The 23,960-nt window shown below is 45.6% G+C and overlaps 3 protein-coding genes across 3 annotated transcripts; 2 read left to right on the plus strand and 1 right to left on the minus strand.

Annotated features, from left to right (window-relative positions):
• Positions 1-1,457: 1,457 nt before the first annotated feature.
• On the plus strand, positions 1,458-12,682 carry LOC125542448 (ankyrin repeat-containing protein At5g02620-like). Its single transcript, XM_048705497.1, has 4 exons — positions 1,458-2,017; positions 7,493-7,709; positions 10,780-11,429; positions 11,565-12,682. Exons 1-4 carry the CDS (start codon positions 1,520-1,522, stop codon positions 12,333-12,335), a joined length of 2,136 nt encoding a protein of 711 aa, XP_048561454.1. The 5' UTR covers positions 1,458-1,519; the 3' UTR covers positions 12,336-12,682.
• Positions 12,683-17,526: 4,844 nt separating this feature from the next.
• LOC125532517 (blue copper protein-like) lies at positions 17,527-19,416 on the plus strand. The gene is made up of 3 exons (XM_048696559.1): positions 17,527-17,571; positions 18,339-18,435; positions 18,547-19,416. Exons 1-3 carry the CDS (start codon positions 17,527-17,529, stop codon positions 19,152-19,154), a joined length of 750 nt encoding a protein of 249 aa, XP_048552516.1. The 3' UTR covers positions 19,155-19,416.
• Positions 19,417-21,352: 1,936 nt separating this feature from the next.
• On the minus strand, positions 21,353-23,409 carry LOC125532518 (pollen-specific leucine-rich repeat extensin-like protein 1). Its single transcript, XM_048696561.1, has 2 exons — positions 21,984-23,409; positions 21,353-21,753 (listed from the first exon to the last, which is right to left on the minus strand). Exons 1-2 carry the CDS (start codon positions 23,407-23,409, stop codon positions 21,353-21,355), a joined length of 1,827 nt encoding a protein of 608 aa, XP_048552518.1.
• Positions 23,410-23,960: the final 551 nt, after the last annotated feature.

Genomic DNA, 23,960 nt, shown 5'->3' on the forward strand with positions numbered 1-23,960 from the left:
GTGCTAAGGCCCCATAGGACCAGCGCACCAGAGTAGCAACCATCGTCGATGATGAAAGTCGTAGATTAGAAGGATCAAACATGTAAATACTCAAATGAAAATGAATAAAGACCTGATCCAAACAGATCCACCGAAGACTAGCACCGACCGAATCCTGCAAGATCCGACGGAGACAAACCTCCACACGCCATCCAAGGATGCTAGACACACCATCAGGACGGGGTTAGAACGTGGAAGACATTATTCCTACTAAGGGACACCGCCGCCGCCACACAACCCCAACCAAGACGCTGAATCTAACAAGAACGAGAATAGGGCCCCTCTCGCCGGCGGGGGCCGAGATCCTCCATACCTCCATGTCCTAGAGGACATCAAAGATGGGGCGGACCGGCAACGGCGCCAACGGGAGAAGAAGAGCTTTTCTTGTGGAGGAGGAAAGAGAGCTGGGTTCAGCTACCTCCCCTTTTTCCTTTACCCCCCTTTCTCTAGGAATCCATAGGTGATGGGCCGCATTGGGCCCAATAACTCTTTTTTTTTAACTTTTCTCTTTTTTCGGGCAGATCCAAATGCTCTTTAAAATATTTTTATCTTTCAAACCTCAACTCTAACTCTGACATGTTATATATGAAAATTCATCAGAAAATATTTAGATTTTTAAATATGCTATTATCTTGCATGTTAATCATTTCTAAAATTACATTTAGGTGCAACATTAATTAATACCTTCCTTATATGTGGTATTTCGGAAATGCCTCCTACCTCAATTATGTAAACAAGTGGCTTATTGTTGATTTCCATATTGTTTGAAATTGTGCCCATAAAGATTTTTGGAAACACCTTGAGTACACTAAAAAATCACCCCACCTTTATTTTTTGCGCAACACCACTTATCATGTTGTTTGTTGTGTGCCATCGTGAAAGATTTCAATGGATTTGTTGATGTCGTCGAGTGTGTGTATGAGGGGTTATTTTTTTGTCTTCCATTGCAATGCACAAACATGTTTGCTAGTAGTACTAATAGGTGACGATGAGCCCTCGGTGGGATTGGAGAGAAAGGGCCTTAGAGAATTCGGTTCCACGTGAAGCTTGAGCTTGAACATTCAACTTTAGCATTCGTCCATGATACATCAGGAACCAAACTTTGCTTCCAACAAAAGAAAAAAAAAACATGCATGATGATGTTTGCTTTATCTCCTGTACGTTAGGAACTTAGGACAGGTCCGATCCTGCTAAAGAAAGACCTGCATGCAGGTTGCATGTGATCATGGGGAGAATAATTCTTGCAGTGAGCGTCATTATTATTGACAGGGGCGCGCCTGACATCGGCAAAGAACACTTTACAGCCGGCAACCAAAGATCGGTGGGCACTAAAGATAGATGCGTACAGTGCGCCGTGGGCAACGAATACTGTACCTACTACATCCATACTAGTATATATACGCATGCATGACCTCCGATCCCATTTGCATGTACAGAGAGGAGAGGACCAATCAATCAATAGACTAGCTAGCTAGAATATATGGAGCTACAGAGCGACCGGCGAGACCGATCTCCCATGGAGTCGGCGCAAGACCTGGTCAGGAAATTCAGGACTCTCCTGCAGCTCATGGCCGCACGGTCTGGCGACTATGAGACTCCAGAGGACGCGGCGGTGACCGCCGCCATGATGGCTGGATGGCATCGCGACGTCGTCATCGACCTTGCCGCCGCGAGCGTGGGGGACACCCAGCTCCATCGGGCGGCCGCTGGCGGGGACGGCGTCTGCTACCGCAGGTGCGTGGACTTGGTCTGCGATGGCGACAGTAGCCGGTTGCTCGCGTGCAACGGAGACGGCGATACGCCGCTGCACTGCGCTGCCAGGGCCGGGCACACTGGCATGGTTAAACACCTCATTGGCCTCGCGCAAGGGGACGGCCAGGACGATGGTGAGATGGCCAAGACCATGGTGAGGATGCAGAACAACCGTGGGGAGACGGCGCTGCACGAGGCCATCCGCTCTGGCTATGAAAAGGACGTGGTATGATATTATGAAAAATCCCTCTATATTTTAGAGAATTCAACCCGCAATCTTGTTTCAAGTTAAAACGAATAGTTATTTTCGTATTTTACACAAAAGTCTCTGTCTTTTCTTGAAATCAACCCGCCGACTGGATTCAAGTCACACCCGAACCGTTATTTTACATTTTTTGAAAACCCCCTGATGTTTTAGATAATTCATCCGCGGATCATATTTAAGTCAAACAAATGCTTTTAAAATCATCCATATCTTTTAAACAGTAACTCCGATTTGAACATGTTATATATGAAATTTGATTAGAAAAATATGTAGAATATGAATATGAGATTATTTTTACCTGTTAAGTATTTTTAAATATTATTTTGGAATATATTTGAGTCAAACCAAATGATATTCTAAATTATCTGTATCTTTTAAACCGTAACTTCAATTTTAACATATCATATATTAAATTTTATTAGAAAAATGTGTGGAATCTAAAATTTTACTTGTTAAATATTTTTAAAATATTGTTATGGAAGCAAACTTATAATTTATAGCGCAAGATTCGTTTTTCTCATACCGACGGCGATCCGGATTGCAAATAAACACTCCACTATAATCATATATGGAAAAGAAAACATCAATAACTACACATGCATACCTCTGGAAAATGTCACAGGGGAAACACAACAGATTTCTCATCGCGAGAGTGAGAGAAAGCGAGCGAGAGAGAGAGGGAGGGAGAGACGCCTTAGGATTAACCATATTCAACACACGTTTTTTGTTGTTTTGTGTGAACACCAAGACCATCACCGGCGAGGGTGAGAAGGAGGATAAGCGGCAACACAAATATGATGCCTCGCAAAAATAAAGAAGATGAATCTATTATGGTCTTAAGTGATGGTTGTTGAGTTAAGAGCGTGTGTTATGTTTTTTCTCCCGTTGCAATGAACGGGCTCTTTTGCTAGTATACAACAAAGAAAATTGGGTTTCTGGTCGTCCGTCGTGGCATTTTGCAGAAAAGTCCCTCTGTTTCGAAGAATTCAACCCGCATCCCTGTTTTAGTAAGATGGGATCGTTTTTTTCGTATTTTACACAAAAGCCCCTGTGTTTTCTTGAAATCAACCCACCGTCCGGATTTAAGTTACAGCAAAACCGTTATTGTACTTTTTAAAAAAAACCCATGACCTTTTAGGTAATTCATCCGCGCATCATATTTAAGTCAAACAAATGTTTTCTAAATCATCCATATCTTTTAAACCGTGACTTCAATTTGAACATGTTATATATGAAATTTTATTAGAGAAATATGTAAAATATGAATATGAGCTTAATTTTACCTGTTAAGTATTTTTAAATATTATTTTGGAAGATATTGAAGTCAAAAAAATGATTTTCTAAATTATCTGTATCTTTTGGACCGTAACTCCGATTTTAACATATTATATATGAAATTTGATTAGAAAAATGTGTGGAATCTGAATATGATGTTAATTTCACTAGTTAATTTTTTAAATTTTTTTTGGAAGCAAACTTAGAATTTATAGCGCATGATCCATTTTTCTTTCGTACCGGCGGCTATCCAGATTGCAAATAAACACCCCACTATAACCATATAGGGAAAAAAACATCAACAACAACACATGCATACCACTGAAAAACGTCCCAGGGGAAAACAACAGATTTCTCATCGCGAGAGTGAGAGAAAGTGAGAGAGAGGGAGAGGGAGGAGAGAGAGACGCCTTAGGATTAAGCATATTCAAACACATTTTGTTTTATGTGAACACTGAGGCCATCGCCGGCGTGGATGAGAAGGAGGATAAGTGGCAACACAAATATGATGCCTCGCTAAAATAAAGGAGATGGACCTATTGTGGTCTTGAGTGATGGTTGTTGGGTTACGAGTGTGTGTTGTGTTTTTTCTCCCGTTGCAACGCACGTGCTTTTTTGCTAATAATTACAAAACACAAGAGGCAAACAAGGCATTATATTCCTCCACATATATTAAACTGTTTCGACCGTTAATTTGGGACATTGACGGTCGAGATTCGAAGATGTTTACGTTACATCGAAATATGTATTGTCACATACAATCAGCCCACATGTCTTTCTATTGAATACATGTCCGAGAAAAGCAATTAGCAAAAAGGAAAAAAAAGTTACCCATAGGCTTACGCTTGGTATTGGTAAAGATTTTCTATGGCAGCCAACTAAAGAAGAGTCCAACAGATAAATCTGTGCAGATAAAAAAACAGATCAATCTGTGATGTCAGCAAGTCAATATATGTGGATTCAGCACGTTATTATGAAATACTATATAGCAAAAGGATTAATCCTGAGGCTTAGATTGGTTTGAAACAGGATGACAATCTACCTATACTGAGATTATAAATATAAAATACGTGCGTATGTAGCAAAGAGATCCATCATATAAAGCACCTTCTAACTTTCTCCGGTCAGGCCCCTAAAAAAATTAAAAAACTTTCTCCGGTCAGGTTGATTCCCATCCTATACTCCCTATTTTTAACTATATTTTTTTGAGCAAACTATTTTTAACTATCTATACTGGACATGTTAATAAATAATTTCAACTCAATTTGTTTTCGAAAATTCCCATAAATATTTATCATGATCATTGCAGACGACTTTGTACTTACATGTAACATTCCACATTAGTCGTGCATGTATTTCAAATATCATAAAAAAGATCACAAAATTTGTCTATTATATAATTATAATTAAAACAGAAAACAAACAAGCCATCATGTTTGTCCAAAAAGATTAAAGTATCTTGATCGTCCATATCAGAAATTAACGTTTGAGATAAAAAATGTAGCATTACATACAAATATTATCACGTACAAATAATTTGACATGTCATGTGTCGCGTCCAAATAGTCTAAAACGTCTTTGGTTCAACTTGTGTCATGGAACCTAGCACAAGTTAGGAGTAATTCCTCTGAGTTTGAGTTGGAGTCGGGTAGCATAAAAACCACGCACGTATTTTTTAGCACCACCAAACCGCCAGATCCTATTCGGCGCTCAAGCCGGATACCGGCAAACTGGCCAACTGGCGCACACTCCCGTCTCTGCCTTGGGCCGGCCCACTTTCATTCTTCCTTTCTATTCTAGAAGGGAAACGCTTCAAACCGGTCGACCGGCTGAAACTCCGCCGGTCATATCCAAGGTGGCAGTAGGCCAACGCACTCACTGCTTAAAGCCTTTCCTTGTCCTTTCGTCTGGACGCATCCCTAGCCATTCATTCCATTCAATCCATGCTCGTCTTCTTGCTTGTGACCTCCAAAAAATAAGTCACTCGCCAACGATCGCTGTCGATTTCGGCCCAACCTGCTACTTCAGGAGGTACCCGCTACCGCGCGAGGCAAGAGGGAGGTCATGGCCGGCGACGCCGACAAGGTGAGGTGTTGCGGACCAGCCGGGAGATTTGTTTCAACCGAAGAGGATGGTGATGGGCGGCGACAGCGGTGACCGCCATTATTATTTTTTCCTGCATCGTTTCTTTTGCTGGAGCCACTTCTATTTTTGCTGGAACCTTCTTTCAATTTTGCTATGAATTGAGACGATGGTGGTGCCATAGCCGCCATGATTTTTTCTTGCTGGAACTAGCATTCATTTTTGCTACCATGGTCTTTGATTTTGATGGAACCAGCCACTTTGTTTGCTACAAACTGGTCTTTTCATTCTATCACCCATCTTTGGATTTTTGCTGGAACCAGCCTTTTTTTTGCTACAATCGCCTTTCTGTTTTGCTGGAACTAGTACCTATTTTTGCTACAACCGTGTGGTGTTTGTGCGGAACCAACATATTTTTCTACCACCGTCCTTTTGTTTTGCTGGAAACGGCCTAATTTTTTGCTACCACCGGCTTTGGCACTACCATGTCGCCATTATTTGCTGCGAGCGACGCCATGTCGCCATTAATGCTGCAACTGGGGGTTGGCAGCACCGGCGAGGAACAATTTGCGACTGACGCCATGGTGGCGCTACCATGGATGCAGGGACGGGGATGAAAAGCTGCTACGGGGCTTTTTTGTGATTGCGGCGGCGAGCTTCGACGGCGCGTATCGGAGGCGAGGCAAACTGACGAGGGCGGCAACACGTGATGCTGGACGTGGGAGAAGACAGGGGCGGCCACTATGTTTTTCTTAGTGGGGGAAGTGAAGGCCGAGAGAAACGGTGGGCAACGAATAGATAGAACGGTTTACACGCGTGGGATCGAAGGGCTACAGTGTGACTTGCCCAAATTTGGGTCGGCGCGCCGGCACCTATGAGTGCCCTTGTAGCAAGGTTCAAAAAATATGCGTCGAACTGGGGATCTCTAGAAAACCAACATACGGCACTAACCAAAAGTGCCACTTTACCACTTGTGACAAATATAGGTAGGTACGGCTTTGTTGTTAGTTAAACATCGCAGTGCTTTCACTATTTTTATTTTTCGGTTTTTGTTTTTGGCGGTTTTCTTCCCTTTATCTCTTTCTCTTTATTTTTTTATTTTCTTTTTTAAAATTCGTTAACCTTTTTAAAAAATCGTGAACTTTTCTGAAATCCACGATCTATTTTTCAAATTTTTGAACTTTTTTCAAAACACAAGTACTATTTTTTCAAAATCATGAACTTTGTTCAAATCGATGAACTTTTCCTCAGATTAGATGAACTTTTTTCAAAATGAATGAATTTTTTCTCACTTTATGAACCTTTTTCTAAAATTGGTGAACTCTTTTTTAAATCAGTTAACTTTTTTCAAGTTCGATGAACTTTTTGAAAAAAGTGATGAACTATATTTCAAAACTGATGAACTTTTTTCAGATTCGATAAACTTTTTTTTGAAACCGATGAACTTTTTTCAAAATTGATGAAGTTTTTTTTTCAAATTTGTGAACTTTTTTCTAAATATAATGATTTTGTTTTAAAAAAAATGAATTTTTCCAAAATAAATTCAGAAATGTAAGTGGTACTATGTAACAAATAGCACGACTGCGATGGTTCTTAAAGTGTTCGCATTGTTATCAAGCAGTAGCATTCTGAAGGTGTAGTGGTTTGCTGAACAATCACTACAAAATTTAATGTTTATGAAATTGATTTGAAATATGACAAGACAATTAAATACAAACTAGTTCAATATATCCAGTATTGATCTTGTTTTGAAGGTCTTGCTGCTTTTGAATTAAAATACATATAAAAATGGAGTTTTGCTTCAAATACACAGATCATCCAAAATGTCACATTGAAATAAAATACAAGTCAAATTCATTGAATAGTCCATTATCCACTCTCTCACTCTGTTTCCTGAAAAAGCCGAGAAAAGTTGACAAAATTGTTGCATTCTTCTCTCCATCTTGTTGAAATGGTTTCTCAGATTATGCCCCAAAACTTTGCATGAACGTCAATGTTGAAATCAATGTTAGATGCCACTCGGCTATATGGAAGCTCCTCCAGATTTTCCAAGTTGGTGACTTACTCGTCTTCATGCAGAAAACTATGGTCGAAGATTTGCTGGCGGTGGATAATCAACTAGTATGTCTTGAAGCATTTGATGGTACTTCGCCTCTATTCTTAGCCGTCTCGCTGGGCCAACATTGGCTTGCTAGTTGGTTGTACGAATGGGGTCATAAGAAATTGTCTTACTCTGGCCCCGAGGGGCAAAATGCCTTGCATGCTGCTGCTCTCGACGGGTTTCGGCACAGCACAGGTGTGTATGTATGTATGCACTACTAATTTACATATAATTTTCTACTCCAACATGAACAACATCATACCTAGCTAGATGAGTTAAAATATGGATGATAGAAATCATATATTATACTTCTGAAACGGATTTTGTGATGGCTCCTCTATTTATATGTAGGGCTGGGATGACACCCATCCACTTTTTTCTAGGATTCATACTTTATTTTTGGGACTAATGCAATACTTTCCCTATTCCAAAATATAGTATTTCTGATTGTTTTTTTTCATAGTCAAACTTCATAATGTTTGACCAAGTTTATAGATAAAATATTAACATTAATAATACCTGATAAATACAATATATAAATATGTTTCACCATGTGTCTAATGATATTTATTTGGTATTGTAGATGTACATATTTTTTCTATAAGTTTGTCAAGCTTGACTTTTCAAAACAATTTATGCGCAATGGAGGAAGTACTAAAGAAATATTAAACTAGATACATATACAAAAACGGTTTTTTTTTGCAACGAGTATAGCCACCACATGTTCTTATCCAAGTTGTTTTCTCTTGTATTGTCACTCCATGGCACCATCCCTTCCACGGTAATAGGGTTGGTTTTCATCAGCAAAATTTAGAGTTTGCACCTCTATTGAACTAAATATTGAATTTATGATCTATTTTGACGATTGTCTTTATTGTAATAAAACCCAAGACCAATATTTATTTCCTACGTCTCTATTCACATTGCACCCTTTTCTTTCATGATATAACTTTGAATACTAAGTTGACAAAAATAATAGATAATTTGTGTGACACAGAAAAATATGGTTAGATATATGTTTTGAATATGGATTCATTGATGTAACTTTTGGAGCACATAACCCATATTTCATTGGTCAAACTGATTGCCAACTTGAACCTCGAAATATACGGGTCCTATGTAAACTAAGTTGCACCAGAGTTGTATATATTTGTAAAATTTCCTTTTTCTTCTGTAACCATAATATTTTAAATGACAATTCCACATATTTGTCATATAATACTTCTAAGTTCCACTAGACTATCATAGCAGTAATACAAGTGTCATAGAAGTATCATTATGGTATTGTAGTAGTACTATAATTAATAACATCGTCAATATCCATTACACCTGAGAAATGTACGATTAACTTAATAGTGTCATATAGGTACCTTAGGAGTATCACATGATGACTCTACTAGTGTCATTGCACTTTCAAATCAATTAGAATCTAATGAATATCATCATGCAATTTTCATATGTTTGGTGAATCTCTATATATGTTTCGTTCCATAAATACTTTCTTATGAAAAATAATAGAAAATGATCTTCCTTCAAAACAATATTTGTGTTCAAAAGTTACATGAAACTTACCGGAGGTTATCATGGGTGAATCAATTAATGTAATCTATATTCATTATATAATCTATAATTATTATATATTTGGTACAAACACAATTATTAATTGGAAATTACATATTAGAGAGCCACCATACCATCCGTTAAGATTTTGCTTGCCTGTTCCACATACCGAATAAAAGGTTAAATGAGACAATATTGAATGTGCTTCATGTGTGTCGCAGATTTCAGCATGATTTATATAAAAAGTACTATTTTGTGAATATATTAAATCTCTTTCATGTTATTATGTTTAATTTAATATCAAAGAAGATATGATAAATATGAAATTACCATTAAAAAATATGTAAATGATTTAATATTTTACATGATATTTAGAGAATAAATAAGCCAGTCTCATGTGGGTGCAGACGTTGATGGCTATAATAATTAGCTATGGATATTGATGTAAACATCAAGATTTGTTATACTGTTCCTTACATTTTATTGCTAATTTATTAATTAATATCTCAAATCAGAGAATCAATTTATACCCAATAACCATTTATAAGATTGGTGAACTTAACCCCATTTGAGCATTGTTACAACGTCATTACTAAAAATCTCTTTTTTATATAACAATTATACATTAAATATGTAGATAGATGGTAACTGATTTATATAGCTTATGCACTGGATATAAATTTGAATAAATCCATGATTATGTAAAATTTACTTAGTAAGTTACCTATATATCCCTTTATGTAGTTTGAGTTTATTTGAAGTCGATAAATTGTTTGGGAAATTCTTTAGATATCCCTTTATCACATATTAAAATGTACTTACTAAGTTATCTAGATACCCCTTTATCACATATGGTAAATTACCTACCATGTATACCAAGCTCTTTTTATCACATTGTTTTGGCTATATTATTAATGTATAAGATGTCTCAATTAATGTGAACTTGCATAAAACATGCATTGGTGTCCCCTAATCATTGTGTATATACCCATGTGTGTGTGTTAAGGAAAGACATATACATAAGATTAAATATCGGGCTCCTAATTTATGTTTGTTTCTTTCCCATTAGTGTATCTTCTAGTTAGAATTAGAGTGTATCCATGGCGATAAAATGGTACTAATTGAAGAACTGGAGTGGTATATGCGATGCAAGTATATCTAACCATGTGCGCACGAAAAAGGTCCCAATATAAATGGATATCATATTTTTCTAGAATTTTAGTTTTCTAAAGAAAGTTGTATTCCCAAAGGAAAGCTGATAGCTAGTATAATAGCATTTGATCAACATTAGAATAAATATATCCACCCATAAATTATGATTATTCTAATGAGATATCTTGATTTTGATGTCAAATATGTTGTTGTTGAGTTGTATCATACAAATCAATATAAATTTGTCAATTTGTTATAAAACTGTAGACGAAATTACTATTTTATTGCTTTTTCTACATGAGTTGAAAAAGGCAATAACATTTGTGAATTTTCTGCCAATAAAATCGTACTTATATGCTAACACATAATAACTTACCCTACTCTTCAGAGAATGTTTTTCTATGCCATAAGGGTAATTTATTTAACTTTTGTTATGATTTCCAAATTTAGAATTTTCTATGGATATATGTTTCCAAAGAACACATTGGCTTTTACTTCTACCTTTGTCTAATATCTGAATAATATCATAACGTCAGTAAGCCAATAACTGCAGGGATAGCAAAACGGCTGCTTCACTGGAACAATAGCCTTGCCAGACAAGCGGACAACTCTGGAAGTACACCATTACACTTTGCTGTGTCAGCACAAGATCCCACATTGGAGTTATTTCTATTTGTTTTTGGTGACCAGGGCTTCGAATCACACTCTCTCTTGTCGCTCACCACTTTACCTAAGAAATGGGTATACAAGTTCTATAAGTGGAGGGAGCATCCAACCTTTCTACTAGTGGATGCTAATCCACATTCCGCATTTCAGCCAGATAGGAATAGTTTGTATCCGGTGCATGTGGCTGCCTCGGCGGGAAGCTTGGTGCCTATCATCATATTGCTCTGCCATTCCCCTGGCTGCGCCGGGCTACGAGACAACCAAGGAAGGACCTTCCTTCATATTGCCGTGGAGAAGAAGAAGCATAACATTGTGTGGTTTGTGGCTCTCCGGTTAGATAATAAGGCCATCATGAACATACAGGACTACAACGGGAACACTGCCATGCACCTAGCTGTTGGTGGCGGGAGCTGGGATATCTTCAAGATCCTCATTGGGAACAAGCACGTCTGCTTGAATTTGACAAATAAGGAGGGTGAAACTCCCATGGATATTGCACTCAGCAACGTTACTCCAACTGGATTTTATTTTGGAATGGTACTTAACTTGCTCCTACTGTTTGGATTTGTCCCTTACATATGAAATTTATAATAGATAGATAAATGCATGTTATATGAAAAAACAATTGATGATGAATTCCTATTGTGTTTGCTTGTTCTTGCTTGCATGCAGCATGCACGACGTCGAATACTTGTGACATTGACCTTAGCAAATGGTAAAAACAGCTTCTGCCGGCGGGACCTTTTCCTGGATCAACATGTTCCCAAGCTAAACGAGAAGGAAGAATCTGATAAAATAACGTCCTTCGCACAGATTGTTGGTGTCGGCTCCGTTCTCGTAGCGACTGCGACGTTCGCTGCAACATTCACCATGCCAGGCGGTCCCAACAGTACCGATCCCAAGATCCCACCCAACGGCAGAGGTGGCACTCCGACACTCGCGGGGCTCTACGCTTTCGACGCCTTTGTCATCTCTAACACCCTGGCCTTCATCTGCTCCACTTTGGCAACCTTCAGTCTCGTCTACACTGGGGTGGCCACGGTGGACATAGAGAAGCGGATCAAGCTGGTGGCCTTCTCCCTGGCGCTGCTGATCAGTGCGGCCAGGAGCTTCTGCGCTGCCTTCGCGTTCGCCATCTACGTGATGCTCCCTCCCACGGTGGCCCATGGGACTGCCATGGCAGCATGCGTAATGACGGTCCTTGCACTAATGGACGCGTTCTGGTTCATGTGGGCCATTGTGACTGATACAATAGTTCTTGTTAGGAGGGAAGACTGGCGGTCAATGCCCAAGCGACTGATGAAGCTGGCGGCAAGAATCCTAATCAACACTGTGTATGTGTTCTGGCCCTACATCGTCATCTTCGGTCTGTTGGCCATCAAAAGCATCACTGGCCGTCAAGAGACCTCAGCACCTGCAGGAACACCCACCCAAGGGCTATAAGATTGATCAAAGAATGTTTCCTTTATCAAAAAGAATAGGATTGATCACAATGGCTTATCAAGAAGCCACGGCAAGCTAGACAAACTCACCTTAATTAACTTTGTTGACTTATGCACCCTTCCTGATCGTCCCATATGTTCATTTTCAGAACAAATTGTTTTCAACTCTGAGAAGAATGTGTGTTTATTTTGTTTTATCATGGTATGTAAGCATGTGATAAATTTGTTCAACAGTATGTAAGCTTCTGCTCATGCTCTGTCGTGGTAATTTTCTGTCTTCTACTAGCTAGTATAGACTTTCAACTTGAACAATTTTTGAATTGTGTGTATTTCTTACATTTTATGTCATTTGCATGGTATGCATTTATTGTATTGTATGTAGGTGTGAAACCCAATGAAGTGATATTGAAGTTTATACTAATTTATATGCAACTACTATAAATTTTATCAAGGAATGATATTTTGTATTAATATCAACTTGGATACATAGTTGTTTTAATAATATTGGAAGTTCTAGAGGATAAAAATATACAGAAAAATGCTAAATTGTTCATCTTTTTTCACTTGGACGATAATACATCCATCTGCATTATGCGTCTCTTTTTCTGCTTGACACACCCAAGAGCAAGATTGCATGAAAAAATAAACAATCTTTCATGCAATCCTTTTACTTTATTCAAATCTCACCTTTTTTGTAACTTTCTCACAAAACCACGTTGCCACCACACTGCCGCAGTGTCACTTGGAGGTTGTGCAGTGGAGGCTCCTAGGGCTATAGGAATAATGTTGTTGAGTCAGTTCGGTTTGAGATAACACAACAGAGAAATGGTTATATATGTACCAAGAGTGATGTTTATCTGAATGGATAAAAAAAATTAAACTCAAACATTATTACCTTATGAACATTTATATTCTACAATGAAACTGTTAGAATAAATCCGAGGTGCACCGTCAATCTACCAAGGACCAAGCAATCACACAAGCGCGACACCGAGATTTGTTAACGAGGTTCACCATCATGGCAACGTCCCCGGGGCCTGACTATGGGCGTTCCTCCCCATGACACCGCTACAATACCGCACCCTGGCCGCCCGGGCGCCGGCACACGCCGCCGGCTCCCCCATGTGACTGTGCTATTATGTTGGCATAGGTTACATCGTGTGTCTACCCCCGATATATATGAGAGGCCTAGGATATAGGTGTCCTATTAGGACACAACTCCTACCCTGTCTACACATAGTTCAAAACCAAGTCCAACTGTAACCTACCTTGTACAATAATATTCGACACAATTCTAACAAACTCCACCTTGGCGAATATTCTGTTGGGGAACGTTGCAGAAAACAAAAATTTTCCTACGGTTTCACCAAGATCCATCTATGACTTCATCTAGCAACGAGTGATTGGATTGCATCTACATACCTTTGTAGATCACGCGCGGAAGCGTTCAAAGAACGGGGATGAGGAAGGCGTACTCGACGTGATCCAAATCACCGGAGATCCTAGCACCGAACGGACGGCACCTCCGCGTTCAACACACGTACGGTCAACGTAACGTCTCCTTCTTCTTGATCCAGCAAGGGGAAAGGAGAGGTTGAGGAAGATGGCTCCAACAGCGGCACGACAGCGTGGTGGTGATGGAGCTGCAGTACTCCGGCAGGGCTTCGCCAAGCACTATGGAGGAGGAGGAGGTGTTGGAGAGGGAGAGGGAGGCACCAAAGGCAAGAGGTAAGAAGTCCTCCATCTCCCCACTATATATAGGAGGGCCAAGGGGGGAGGGGGGCGCCGGCCCTAGGAGATCTAATCTCCTAGGGGGGTGCGGCCAAGGGGAGGAATCCCTCCTCCCCAAGGCACCTAGGAGGTGCCTTCCCCTCCTAGGACTCTTCCTCCCTTGAAACCCTAGGCGCATGGGCCTCTTGGGGCTGGTGCCCTTGGCCCATGTAGGCCAAGGCGCACCCCCTACAGCCCATGTGGCCCCTCGGGACAGGTGGCCTCACCCGGTGGACCCCCGGGACCCTTCCGGTGGTCCCGATACAATACCGGTGACCCCGAAACTTGTCCCGATGCCCGAAATAGCACTTCCTATATATAATTCTTTACCTCCGGACCATTCTGGAACTCCTCGTGGCGTCCGGGATCTCATCCGGGACTCCGAACAACATTCGGGTTACTGCATATACATATCCCTACAACCCTAGCGTCACCGAACCTTAAGTGTGTAGACCCTACGGGTTCGGGAGACATGTAGACATGACCGAGATCGCTCTCCGGTCAATAACCAACAACGGGATCTGGATACCCATGTTGGCTCCCACATGCTCCTCGATGATCTCATCGGATGAACCACGATGTCGAGGATTCAAGCAACCCCGTATACAATTCCCTTTGTCAATCGGTATGGTACTTGCCCGAGATTCGATCATCGGTATCCCAATACCTCGTTCAATCTCGTTACCGGCAAGTCACTTTACTCGTACCGTAATGCATGATCCCGTGACCAGACACTTGGTCACTCTGAGCTCATTATGATGATGCATTACCGAGTGGGCCCAGTGATACCTCTCCGTCATACGGAGTGACAAATCCCAGTCTTGATCCATGTCAACCCAACAGACACTTTCGGAGATACCCGTAGTATACCTTTATAGTCACCCAGTTACGTTGTGACGTTTGGTATACCCAAAGCACTCCTACGGTATCCGGGAGTTACACGATCTCATGGTCTAAGAAAAAGATACTTGACATTGGAAAAACTCTAGCAAACGAACTATACGATCTTGTGCTATGTTTAGGATTGGGTCTTGTCCATCACATCATTCTCCTAATGATGTGATCTCGTTATCAATGACATCCAATGTCCATAGTCAGGAAACCATGACTATCTGTTGATCAACGAGCTAGTCAACTAGAGGCTTACTAGGGACATGTTGGTGTCTATTATTCACACATGTATTACGATTTCCGGATAATACAATTATAGCATGAATAAAGACAATTATCATGAACAAGGAAATATAATAATAAAGCTTTTATTATTGCCTCTAGGGCATATTTCCAACATATTCTTCACCACCTTAAATTCATCCATGCATCGAACCTCCATGTACATTGGACTTGAGATACGCCATGAGCACCGCTGCTACTCCCAGACTCCATGTGACTCCACCTGCAACTTGTAGTCCCTTCTTTTCTTGATCACAGTCAACACTCAAGAAAAATTAAGTTCCTTGTTACTCTAGTCTGTGCTCCCAACTTCCGGAGAATCCGTTCAACACCATCACACACCGACTACTGTCCGCGTGAAAGTGAACAACTCACGTATTTGACGCCACATATAAGAGTTACCTGAACTCAACATCACCGCTCTTTCTTGACCGTCTGTCTGAAACTTGAAGGAATTTCACCGTCGCCTTGTGTCACCCCGAGTCAAATTCGCAGTTGTCTCACCCTTTTTCCCAGAATAGTCTCTAGCACGTCTCACAGCTATAGCACTCCGCCTCCTCCTGTACTTGGCATACGCACTTTGCCATGTGCACTGAACACCACAGAATATACGATCATGTACTCTCTCAGCTTTTGATAATTTCAGACTTTCCGTCACTTTCTCAGATTCCCTATGGTACACTCTCATCCATCTGACATGTCAAACTCGATAGATCTAGTCACCAACTTGAACCTGGTACTCGCCAACATTGCTTCAACACCCTTTGCACACTTTGTCTGACCACATGTTTGACTACCAGTGCCTTGGCCTGTCGCTGTGTCCCGTGCTTGCCGCACGCCTCGCCGCTATCACCGCGTCGAGCCTCTGCTGTCCTGGTCGAGTCTCCTGGGTAGCTAGCTCCCACTGCCTCAACCCCCACTGCAGAGAACCACCGATCATCACCGACTGATGCCGAGTGTCACGCCTCCATCAGACCATTGGGCCCCAGTCCGATACACGTGTCTCTCGCTATCCCGCTGAAATAGGTTTCGATTCTCCGATCTTACACCGTAGCCCCTCCATCAGCACCGAGTGAAGTCTTCTGCCAGACTCCATTTCCACCTTCAACATGACTATGTAGCTGGTCGTGCTACCCCTGCGCCCCGTCGACTTCAAGCTCTCATGTGTGCACCACCTTGAATCAACCCCGCGCCATAGTCCGTCGAAGCCGCACAAGCCCTCAGGTCTGCACCACGTGTTTCCACGCCTCAGAAGTCGGCCACCATCAGCATCACGCTCCTATATCATCGTCGCTGAAATCACCGCCATCTTCTACTTTGACCGACATCCCCGTCGATCCGTCAGACAGTCCAGTCCGACCCAGCCGAAATTATCTGACTGCAACGACGCTCCACCTTGCGTCGTGTCCGCCCCGCACATCTCTGTGCATTGCTTAACGCCCTGTGTATGCATGATCCTTCAACAACACGCTCCAGACTCCTTCGAGCCTTATACGCACGTTGCCTCTTGCCGCACAATGTCCATCTTGATCAACTTGGCATCCTGCTACTCCATCAAGCATATCCGTCGCACAAACAATTCCTGCAACACTTGAATTCAGACAGCCTGTCAATGTAAGCATTAACCTAAAATACCAACTTCCGTCGACCTGTACTGGACCCACAACTCCTGCGCCTCGATTACCATCCGGCCGCAGCCGAAACAATACCTACACGCTGCCATCTCCATACAAGACCATGTACCAAGAAAAAGAGCCAATAAAATCCCACGTAGCTTAGTTTTTCCTATGTCCATGCAAAAATCATCTTGATGTACACCACACCAAGCTTAGACTTTATTCCATGACTCTCCTGCTCCTGATTGCAATGTGTTGGCTCTTGACACTCCTTTTTCCTTAACAAATCATCTTGATGTACACCACACTGAGATTTGTTAACGAGATTCACCATCATATCTACGTCCCCGGGGCCTGACTACGGGCGCTCCTCCCCATGGCACCGCTACAGTACCGCACCCCGGCTGCCCGGGCGCCGGCACACGCCGCCGGCTCCCCCGCGTGACTGTGCTATTATGTTGGCATAGGTTACATCGTGTGTCTATCCCCGATATATATGAGAGGTCTAGGATACTGGTGTCCTATTAGGACACAACTCCTACCCTATCTACACACAGTTCAAAACCAAGTCCAACTGTAACCTACCTAGTACAATAATATTCGACACAATTTTAACAGGAACTGGGTGAGGCGATGGAACTGTGCCGGGGGCAGGCGAGATGGGACGAGGGTGACTGGGTGAGGTGGGTCGGCGCAGATGAGATTAATACGGGATTTTGAACTAACGTGGGTTACAAGGTGACAAGGCAAGAAAGACGGGCTCGTACTCGTTTGGACGGGATTGATGGATTTAGGAAGCAAATCAGCCGTGAGATTGAAAACGCATCAACGTCGCTGGACTGGTCTGACGAATGCCTCCTATCACACATAGGATAGAAAGTGTTTCCCATACTTAATGACCAGTCCCGCATGTTGCCCTGGAGTCTGTAAGCCTGGGATAGTTCCCTGCTCCTTCCATATTGTTTGTAGCTTTCACTGCCTTAAGCCAATCCACAAGATGTTCCATACGAACAGAAGCACACGATGAGAATCTCGCAAACAAAAAGAAGTACAAAGCAAGAAAAAGAGTATTTAACAAAAACTACCACATTTCATGAAAACATGTCCAGAAACTACCATTTTACGAATTTGTGCCAAAAACTACCTTTTTTTGCTAATCTGTGACTAAAAACTTCTATGTCAGGAAAGTGCCAGATTCGCCTCTTATAAACGCCTTTCTGACAGAATGGGCTCACAAGTCAGGTTGACCGCTAACTTTGACCGTTATTACAAATGGGGCTCACACATCAACCCTATTCTTCCTCCTCTTTCTCCTTTTCTTTGGCATTTCTACAAACACCTTGTGTGCACCTGCAAGCCACCTCCGCCGCCGACCATTCCCGGCGTTCACTCACGCACGAGGCGCACACGTTCGCGGCGGCTGCGGCTACACGCACGGCTGTTAGTGGCTGCCGCCGGTACCGCCACCGCAGCAGCATCATCCGGGGGCAGAATACACCACCTGGGCCAGCGACAAGAAGATCAAAGTCGGCGACACCCTCGGTTAGTGCATGCCGGCCACGTACTTTTCTAGTAGTAACGTTTTCCTCTGGTGTGCCACTCATTTTTACTGATCCATGGACGCGCGCGGCAAATTTTGGTTTACCCTCGCAGTGTTCAGCTACGCCGGCGGGGCGCACAACGTGGCGGAGGTGAGCGCGGCGGACTACGCGTCGCGCTCCGCGGCGAACGTGCTCAGCAGCGACGGTAGCGGCGCCACCACCATCGCGCTCAAGACCGCGGGGAAGCACTACTTCATCTGCGGCGTCACTGGCCACTGCAGCAACGACATGAAGCTCGCCGTCGACGACGTTGCCGCCGCCACCGCCGCCTCGTCGCCGAAGGCGTCCCCGACCCTGGACACCCCCTCCACCACCCCAACTTCGCCATCCACCCCCGGCGCCACGCCCAAGACCCCGGCGACCGTGCCTGCGCCCCCGACCAAGCAGTCGGAGTCCGGCGCCACCGGACTCAGGGCCACGACGGTGGCTGGCTTGGGCATCGCGGGGCTGGTGGCCGCGGGGCGTAGTCTGCCCCCGTGGTCCCCCGGTGGAGTAGGCCGGGGACGGCAGCAGCATCCAGAGCCACGCGCTCGGCTCGCTCAAGAAGGGCGCGTCGGTCAGGATCTCGGGCGGCCGCGGTGGCGGTACCGGCGGCAGCCACTAACAACCTTGCGCGTAGCCGCCGCCGTCGCAAGCGTGTGCGCCGTCGTGCGTGAGTGAGCGCCGGCAGTGGTTGGCGGCGGAGGTAGCTTGTAGGTGCACACAAGGTGTTTGTAGAAATGCCCAAGAGAAGGAGAGAGAGGAGGAAGAAGAGGGTTGACGTGCGTGGGCATTTGTAATACGGTCAAAGTTAACGGTCAATCTGACTTGTGGGCCCATTCTGTCTGAAAGACGTTTAGAAGAGGCGAATCGGGCACTTTCCCAACATGGTAGTTTTTAGTCACAAATTAGCAAAAAAATGATAGTTTTTGGCATAAATTTATAAAGTGATAATTTCTGAACACGTTTCCATGAAATATAGTAGTTTTTGGTTAAATAATCCAAGAAAAAGGTAAGCATGTTAGTATGTTCCTGAACTTCTTTTCCTATCTTCTAGTAACTGCAAGGCAACTGGAATCTCTTCAGCACTTCACAAAACTGATATTCTACAGGGAAACGCTTGCAGCCGCACGACCGGCTAAACTTTGCGCCGGCCGAGCAAGCCACGCGTCCGAGTGAAGCAGCAAAAGCGTGGCCACACATCTCTCTCACCTTATCCTTTTCTCCTCTAGCCTTATCTCTTTTTCTCAACTGCACTTTTCTCTCTGGTAGCAACTGCATCGTCTTCCTTTCCTCACTTCGAACAAGCAATGTTGAACCCTTGCCATATAATTAGCAAATTCAACATTTGAAGTAATGTTGATGATGTGAATCGATGTGGTGTCATGAGAAGAACCTCATATTGCGCTTTTTTGTAGATAGATAGATAGACAGATAAACCAAAACACCATTTAACTGTGTATTTGTTCCTTCAATCTCATACACTGTTTGCTCATAAAAGAAAGAAATACATTTGTCCTAAAGGGAAAAGCAGAACATAAGGCATTATGGATCACATCTCCAAAAAAAAAAGTTGCTTGATGCTTTAATAAAATTACCCACTTCCAAAAACAAACAAAAAAGGCATCATAGATCACATCTATTTCCCATTTCATACACTTTGCCGTCTCACTTAGTTTGCACATGCATACGCACACGTGCACATAATTAATAATAAGTCACGACGCATGCATGCATGCACGCACGATCCAAATTAATGAGGTACATGTGCGCATGTGCACGTGATGTTGTGTTAAACCATAATTGGTCGCTCCTCGTCGATGTTTCGATGGTGCCATGCTTAATATCCTTGGAACTGGGGTGGTGGTGGTGACGCGTATTTTGCCGACAGGACCGGCGGCATGATGAACTCGTCGAACTTTGGGGGTGTAAGTGATTCCGCTGGAGGTGACTGTGGCTCTTCTTTCACCGGTGCTGGGGTGGATTTTGCTGGAGGAGGCAACAACACTGGTGCTGGTGGCGGTGAGCTGACCGGTGCCGGTGGTGGAGAAGACTTGACTAGAGGCGGCGGTGAGCTAACTGGGGCTGGAGGTGGTGGCGATTTCACCGGAGGAGGTGGTGAGCTCACCGGTGCGGGTGGAGGCTTCACCGGTACTGGTGGTGGGGAACTAACTGGTGCCGGTGGAGGAGGAGACTTGACCGGAGGTGGCGGCGAGCTAACTGGAGCAGGTGGTGGTGGAGATTTCACAGGGGGAGGTGGTGAGCTCACTGGAACTGGTGGAGGCTTCACCGGTGCCGGTGGTGGAAGCACCTTCTCTGGTGCGGGTGGTGGAAGTACCTTAGCTGGTGCTGGTGGTGGTGAGCTCAACGGAGCCGGTGGAGGCTTCACGGGCACCGGTGGTGGAAGCACCTTCTCTGGTGCCGGTGGTGGAAGTACCTTAACCGGTGCTGGTGGTGGTGAGCTTACTGGAGCCGGTGGTGGCTTCACCGGCACCGGTGGTGGAAGCACCTTCTCTTGTGCGGGTGGTGGAAGTACCTTAACTGGTGCTGGTGGTGGTGAGCTCACTGGAGCCGGTGGTGGCTTCACTGACACCGGTGGTGGAAGCACCTTCTCTGGTGCGGGTGGTGGAAGTACCTTAACTGGTGTTGGTGGTGGTGAGCTCACCGGCACCGGTGGTGGAAGCACCTTCTCAGTTGCGGGTGGTGGAAGTACCTTAACTGGCGCTGGTGGTGGTAATGACTTCTCAGGCGTAGGTTCTTTTGGCGGATATGACTTCACCGGTGGTGGCAATGATTCAACAGGTTTGACTGGTGGTTCATACTTCTCGGTTGTAGGGGGAGACGACTTTGTCGGAGTTGGTGGTGGCATTGACTTTTCTTTAGGTGGGATTACCGGTGTTTCTGTTGGCGGAGGCTTCTTCGGTGCAGGTGGTGGAGAGCTCACTGGTGCAGGTGGTGGAGGAGATTTCACAGGAGGTGGTGGAGAGCTCACTGGAGCAGGCGGGGGAGGAGATTTCACCGGGGGTGGTGGAGAGTAGACCGGCGCGGGTGGTGGAGGAGACTTGACCGGAGGTGGTGGAGAGCTCACCGGTGCCGGTGGTGGGGGAGATTTCACTGGTGGTGGTGGAGAGTGGACCGGTGCCGGCGGGGGAGGAGACTTCACCGGAGGGGGTGGAGAGCTCACTGGAGCCGGCGGGGGAGGAGATTTCACAGGGGGTGGCGGAGAGTACACCGGTGTGGGTGGCGGAAGCACCTTCATGGGCGTCGGTGGTGGAAGCACCTGCTCTGGTGCGGGTGGCGGAAGCACCTTAACCGGCGCTGGTGGTGGAAGAACCTTCTTCTCTGGTGTGGGTGGCGGAAGCTCCTTCACGGGCGTCGGTGGTGGAAGCACCTTCTCGGGTGCGGGTGGCGGAAGCACCTTCACCGGAGGCGTGTATTCTTCCGGCGGAGGTGCCTTCTTGCGCTCAGGGGTCAACGGGAGCCAGCCAGAACTGGGAGGTGGCGGAGCACCAGCATACTCATCCTTGGGTGGAAGTGGCCCAACAATCGGGCCCAAAACAGCCGGCTCGGGTGCTGGTGCCGGTGCCGGTGCCGGCGTCGGGATCTCCATTGCTGGCCCAATTATCGGGGACAGCGCCGGCGGTGATGCCTGCTTCCTGTCCGGCGAAGGCGTCGTGGTTGGGTGCGACCCGGCACACACGTGCTTGTTGCAGTCGACGGGGCGCGCGAGCACGGGCGCGCACTGGAGCGTGGTCTTCTGTGCGGGGCGGAGCGCGCCGAGGCAGTTGTTGGCGTCGTCGAGGTTGACCTCGGATTTGTCGGAGGGCATGCACGGCGACGACTCGGACTCGAAGAAGTTGGATGCGTAGCTGAAGTTGACGAGCATGGGGAGCTCGCAGATGGCCTCGTGCACGACGCCGGTGAGGACGTTCCTGGAGACGTCGAGCTGCTCGAGCTTGCTGCAGCCGGAGATCTCCTTGGGCAGCGAGCCGACGAGGCCGTTGCCGCTGACGTCGACGACGGTGGTGTTGGTGAGCATGCCGATCTCGAGCGGCATGCAGCCCTCGAGCGTGTTGTTGAGGAAGATGATCTCGTCGAGCGTCTTGGCCATGCGGCCGATGCTCTTGGGGATGCATCCGACGAACTTGTTATTTGCGAAGACGACGACGGAGGCGGTGGAGTTGCCGATGGTCTCCGGGATGGGGCCGACGAAGCGGTTGCTGTTGACGAAGATGGCGTCGTAGGGCTTGTCGAAGAGCGCGGGCGGCAGCTCGCCCTCGAACTCGTTGAAGCGGATGTCGAGGTACTTGAGCGTGGGCATCTCGAGGCAGACGTAGGGGAAGGGGCCGACGAAGCGGTTGTTGCTGACGTCGAACTCCCAGAGGATGGTGAGGCGCGACATGCTCTTGGGGATGATGCCGCAGAAGCGGTTGGTGTTGATGTGGAAGAAGGCAAGGTCGGTGAGCAGGCCGAGCTCCGGCGGGAGGTAGCCGGCGATGTCGGCGCCGTTGAGGTCGATCCCGGCGACCACGGTGGCCTTGGCGTCGTCCTGCGCCTGCGCGCAGACCACGCCGTTGTAGGAGCACACGTCGGCGCCCACCCAGTCGCTGGTGAAGTTCTTGGGGTCGGAGTAGAAGGCCTTGCGCCAGGCCTGGAGCCCGATGTAGGCGCGGCGGAGGCGATCGTTTGGGAAGGTCATGTTGGCGGTGGCGGCCTTGCCGTCGAACTCCAGGCAAGGCCTCGACTCCAGGTCCGCGGGGAGGTCCCCGTCCTCGCCCACCCCGGCCTCGCTCATGGCGAGCAGCTGGCGTTGTGCGATGTAGGAGGCCTCCTCGCTGGTGACGGCCCGGGCAGACGAGAGGCAGGCCGCCAGGAGGAGGAGGAGCGCGGCCGCCAGCCGGCGGCCATCGGGCAACAGCGGCCCGCGGTGATCCATCTACGAACTGGAGGTCGTCCGTCCGGCAATGTGTGGTGCCCACCGCTCCCCGCGTTCTCGCGATATATAGGAACTGCTATGCATGCATGGGAGCGTGTTCCTCGGTCGCGTCGATCGAGATGGATGGCCGGCCGGTGGCGAGGTTTCGCGGTGGAGGGCTACGCGGGTTCGGTGGCGCGAGGTTGCAGGAGAGGTCGCGCGCAGAGAAACAAGGATCGAGTGGTTGCCCAGCCGCGGATAATTCTGGTGCTGCTTTGCAAGCATGCCGCGTGGATGCTTGAGTTCCTTCCATGGCGTTCCTTGTTCCTTGCATGCGATGCACGCACCGTGGACGAGTTCCATTCCATCTTCGTTCACTGCCTCAGGCCCAGTGGCAAATGGCAACCTATTCATGCCATGGCCGGCTTATAAAATCTTAAATCCTGGACAACAAGTCTAAATTATATATCATCACTCTGAATATTTTAATTCCATGCTAAAAAGGCCTCGAGACAGGATCAATGTAGGCCGGCCATGTTTTGACAAAATTGAAATTACGAATTTGAAACTTG

The sequence above is a fragment of the Triticum urartu genome, chromosome 1 (genome assembly GCF_003073215.2).
Source record: "Triticum urartu cultivar G1812 chromosome 1, Tu2.1, whole genome shotgun sequence".
In the NCBI taxonomy this organism is placed as follows: Eukaryota; Viridiplantae; Streptophyta; class Magnoliopsida; order Poales; family Poaceae; genus Triticum; species Triticum urartu.